This window comes from Physeter macrocephalus, chromosome 5 (genome assembly GCF_002837175.3).
Source record: "Physeter macrocephalus isolate SW-GA chromosome 5, ASM283717v5, whole genome shotgun sequence".
In the NCBI taxonomy this organism is placed as follows: Eukaryota; Metazoa; Chordata; class Mammalia; order Artiodactyla; family Physeteridae; genus Physeter; species Physeter macrocephalus.
Genome location: NC_041218.1, coordinates 45,223,337 through 45,228,553, shown reverse-complemented (window position 1 = coordinate 45,228,553; position 5,217 = coordinate 45,223,337). Strand labels below are relative to the sequence as shown.

Below are 5,217 nucleotides of genomic sequence, written 5' to 3'. Positions count from 1 at the left end.
ATGCATATATATGGAATCTAAAAAAAAAATGGTACTGATAAACCTAGTTGCAGGGCAGGAATACAGACGTAGACATAGAGAATGGACGGGGGTAGGAGGGGGAATCTGGGGCGAAGTGAGTGTAGCATCGACATATATACACTACCGAATGTAAAATAGTTAGCTAGTGGGAAGCAGCCGCATAGCAAAGGGAGATCAGCTCGGTGCTTTGAGATCACCTAGAGGGGTGGGATAGGGAGGATGTGAGGGAGGCACAAGAGGGAGGGGATATGGGGACATATGTATGCATATGGCTGATTCACTTTGTTATACAGCAGAAAGTAACACAACATTGTAAAGCAATTTTCTTCCAATAACGATCTATTAAAAAAAAGAATATATATATATATGTATAACTGAATCACTTTGCTGTACAGGAGAAATTAACACAACATTGTAAAACAACTATACTCAATAAAATAAATTTTTAAAAAATTGTCTGTGAGTTCCAAAGAACAAGTCTATGTAGTGTTCTCCAGAACCAGATCCAGGCTTTGGAATGTCTGTGATTTGCATCTGTATACAAACAGAAACCACAGAGTATTTGGGTTTGCATGTGGGTATATAACCACTCACATAGAGCCTTGATTTGCAAGCACAAGCATAGAAAATGTGGTCACAGTATTCTCCATGTCATTATTATCGGTTTGCTCCTTTTTCTGAGGAAGTCAGGCTTCAAATTATACCTGCCAGCCCTCGGTTGGACACCATGAGACAGCATGGTTAGACACCATGGGGGACCACCCAAGATGCGGAAGAACATTTGTTTCCTTGGCTCGGAAACTTCAAGGAACGTGTAACACCAGCGCAGTGGGTGTTGAATTGTAGTTAGTATTGATACTTCCTAAATCTTGTGTCCTGATTTCATCATCTTCCTTCATTCCACTCTAGGGAAAGACATTCCTGGACAGGCATCTCTGGTGTTTGATGTTGCATTATTGGACCTCCATAACCCCAAGGATGGCATTTCCATTGAGAATAAGGTAGTACCTGAAAACTGTGAGCGGCAAAGTCAAAGCGGGGACTTTCTCAGGTATCATTACAACGGCACACTTCTGGACGGCACATTCTTTGATTCCAGGTAAGCAAACAACAGGGTCCTTCACTTACCAGAACATCTTATTAAATATAGTTTATAGCTTGTTAGTGCTGATTTTGAGTTAGTATTTTCATCTCCAGTATAGGTTTCTATTTTCTGATACTGAATTCCTTCAGAGGTTGTTAGAACTGTCTCCTTGGGGCCTGTGGGAGATGGGTCTGCAGGAAAGCAGGAGAGGCTCACCCTAGACTCCCACAATCCCTCTAGACTGTGCTCGGCTATCCAAGTATAAACCCAACTCTGGGGTCCAAGGTGGGAAGTGACCAGAAGGCAGGTCCAGGCGGCAGGATGCGAAGAGAACAGACTTGGTGCTGCGAGACCTGGATGCCAGTCCCTGTGTGTGGTGCACTAGGTGTGTGACTTTGGATAGCATTTGACCTCCCTGAGCTTCAGTTTTTTCCCTGTTGTTAGCACCTTTCTCAAAGAGATGGTTAGATTAAAGAGAGAAGGTAGGCAGAAGCACTTTGCAAACTTTAATGGCTTATCTGCTGCAGGGACTGTTTGGATGCTGGGTGGAGGCTAATGACCGAGCCTGTTGTTATTCAAAGCTTTGTCTTGTTTATCAGGCTTAGCCTGCAGTTGTGAGCAGGCAACAGGTGTTTGGTATGTGTTGCTCATTCAAGTGGCATGTGTTGTTTGGATTCCTTTAGCTTCCTATAGAGCCAGCAAGTAGTGACAGCAATCTACCTGTTTCTCTGAGGTAAGAGACTTCTCGTTTAATTAGTCACCCAGAAACATTACAGAATTTTTATACGGTATAATTTTATTTGCATAATTCATTCTTCCTACTCCAAGGATCCCTTCTTTTAAATTTTTCATTCGATTTTTTTGAAAAAGGCAATAGTCTTATCGTTCAAAATTAAAACAAAATATGCGTTAAGATATGTTGTACCAACCATCCCTGCCAACCTCACATCCCCCTCCCCACAAGTTAGAGTTAACCACTGTTATTAAGTTTCTTTTTTTATTCTTCAAATGTGTGGATTTTTTTCCTAAAGCAGATATAAGCAAATACAATTGTTATATTATTTTCTCCGCTTTATAGTATATAGCATATAGAATACTATATACATACATATATAACATTATGTATTATATACATATACACATAACATAATGCTACGTACTATATACACTGTTCTGCTCTTTGCTTTTTTAAAAAATTAATTAATTAATTAATTTAATTTAATTAATTAATTTATTAATTAATTTATTTTTATTTTTGGCTGCCTTGGGTCTTCGTTGCTGCGCACGGGCTTTTCTCTAGTTGCGGCGAGCAGGAGCTACTGCTCTTCGTTGCGGTGCGCGGGCTTCTCATTGTTGTGGCTTCTCTTATTGCTGAGCACAGGCTCTAGGCACGTAGGCTTCAGTAGATGTGGCATGCGGGTTCAGTAGTGTGGCTCGCGGGCTCTAGAGTGCAGGCTCAGTAGTTGTGGTGCATGGGCTTAGTTGCTCCGCGGCATGTGGAATCTTCCCAGACCAGGGCTCGAACCCATGTCCCCTGCATTGGCAGGTGGATTCTTAACCACTGCGCCACCAGTGAAGCCCCTGCTCCTTGCTTTTTTTCACCTTGGAATTTTTCCATATTAATGCGTAGAGAGAAATCATTTTTTATGTCTGTGTAGTGTTTCATTGAGTGAATATACCATATTTATCTAACCACCCCCCCCCCTTTTTTTCCCCCCTTTTTTTTTTTTTTTTTTGCGGTACACGGGCCTCTCACTGTTGTGGCCTCTCCCATTGCGGAGCACAGGCTCCGGATGCGCAGGCTCAGCGGCCATGGCTCATGGGCCTAGCTGCTCCGCGGCATGTGGGATATTCCCGAACAGGGGCACGAACCCGTGTCCCCTGCATCGGCAGGCGGACTCTCAACCACTGCACCCCAGGGAAGCCCTAACAATTCCCCATTGATGACATTTGAGTTGTTTTTATTTTTTCTATTAAAAAAAAATTGAGAGAGTGTGTGCGTGTGATTACTTGTCACATATGAGCTTGGTTCTGTCTTTTATTCCCTGGAATTTTATTTTTAGTTGAAAAGCCATTTTTCTAGTGGATACCAGATTTCTTTCCATATTAATGGAACCACAGTTTTCTTAGGTTTCAAACAGATTTCCATTTTAGTACACTGGGGTCTAATCCATCCTAAGAGCTAAGTAATATTCCATTATATAGATTTGCCTTAATTTAGTAATCAATCCCTATTATTTTCTATCTTTTGATGTTCTAAGTGGGACTGCAATAATTATTTTTGTAGCTAAATCTTAAATAATATGATTGTTTCCTTAGGATAAATTTCTAGAAGAATCTCTATGTCTAAGGTTATGTGTATTTTTACAGCTTTTTTTTTTTTTTGGGATGCGGGGCCCCCCCTGCTGCGGGCCCTCCCCTTTCGGGGGACAGGCTCCTTGAGTTAGTATTTTCATCTCCAGTATAGGTTTCTATTTTCTGATACTGAATTCCTTCAGAGGTTGTTAGAACTGTCTCCTTGGGGCCTGTGGGAGATGGGTCTGCAGGAAAGCAGGAGAGGCTCACCCTAGACTCCCACAATCCCTCTAGACTGTGCTCGGCTATCCAAGTATAAACCCAACTCTGGGGTCCAAGGTGGGAAGTGACCAGAAGGCAGGTCCAGGCGGCAGGATGCGAAGAGAACAGACTTGGTGCTGCGAGACCTGGATGCCAGTCCCTGTGTGTGGTGCACTAGGTGTGTGACTTTGGATAGCATTTGACCTCCCTGAGCTTCAGTTTTTTCCCTGTTGTTAGCACCTTTCTCAAAGAGATGGTTAGATTAAAGAGAGAAGGTAGGCAGAAGCACTTTGCAAACTTTAATGGCTTATCTGCTGCAGGGACTGTTTGGATGCTGGGTGGAGGCTAATGACCGAGCCTGTTGTTATTCAAAGCTTTGTCTTGTTTATCAGGCTTAGCCTGCAGTTGTGAGCAGGCAACAGGTGTTTGGTATGTGTTGCTCATTCAAGTGGCATGTGTTGTTTGGATTCCTTTAGCTTCCTATAGAGCCAGCAAGTAGTGACAGCAATCTACCTGTTTCTCTGAGGTAAGAGACTTCTCGTTTAATTAGTCACCCAGAAACATTACAGAATTTTTATACGGTATAATTTTATTTGCATAATTCATTCTTCCTACTCCAAGGATCCCTTCTTTTAAATTTTTCATTCGATTTTTTTGAAAAAGGCAATAGTCTTATCGTTCAAAATTAAAACAAAATATGCGTTAAGATATGTTGTACCAACCATCCCTGCCAACCTCACATCCCCCTCCCCACAAGTTAGAGTTAACCACTGTTATTAAGTTTCTTTTTTTATTCTTCAAATGTGTGGATTTTTTTCCTAAAGCAGATATAAGCAAATACAATTGTTATATTATTTTCTCCGCTTTATAGTATATAGCATATAGAATACTATATACATACATATATAACATTATGTATTATATACATATACACATAACATAATGCTACGTACTATATACACTGTTCTGCTCTTTGCTTTTTTAAAAAATTAATTAATTAATTAATTTAATTTAATTAATTAATTTATTAATTAATTTATTTTTATTTTTGGCTGCCTTGGGTCTTCGTTGCTGCGCACGGGCTTTTCTCTAGTTGCGGCGAGCAGGAGCTACTGCTCTTCGTTGCGGTGCGCGGGCTTCTCATTGTTGTGGCTTCTCTTATTGCTGAGCACAGGCTCTAGGCACGTAGGCTTCAGTAGATGTGGCATGCGGGTTCAGTAGTGTGGCTCGCGGGCTCTAGAGTGCAGGCTCAGTAGTTGTGGTGCATGGGCTTAGTTGCTCCGCGGCATGTGGAATCTTCCCAGACCAGGGCTCGAACCCATGTCCCCTGCATTGGCAGGTGGATTCTTAACCACTGCGCCACCAGTGAAGCCCCTGCTCCTTGCTTTTTTTCACCTTGGAATTTTTCCATATTAATGCGTAGAGAGAAATCATTTTTTATGTCTGTGTAGTGTTTCATTGAGTGAATATACCATATTTATCTAACCATCCCCCCCCCCTTTTTTTTTTTTTTTTTTGCGGTACACGGGCCTCTCACTGTTGTGGCCTCTCCCATT

General features: G+C 41.7%; 1 protein-coding gene across 1 annotated transcript in view; it reads left to right on the top strand.

Moving 5' to 3' along the window:
* Positions 1-5,217, top strand: part of FKBP9 (FKBP prolyl isomerase 9) — a 55,150-nt gene that overhangs the window by 24,613 nt on the left and 25,320 nt on the right. Inside the window, exon 5 of the mRNA XM_024127787.1 lies at positions 931-1,120. Within this exon, the coding sequence (XP_023983555.1) occupies positions 931-1,120 (190 nt within the window). The remainder of the gene's footprint in view (positions 1-930; positions 1,121-5,217) is intronic.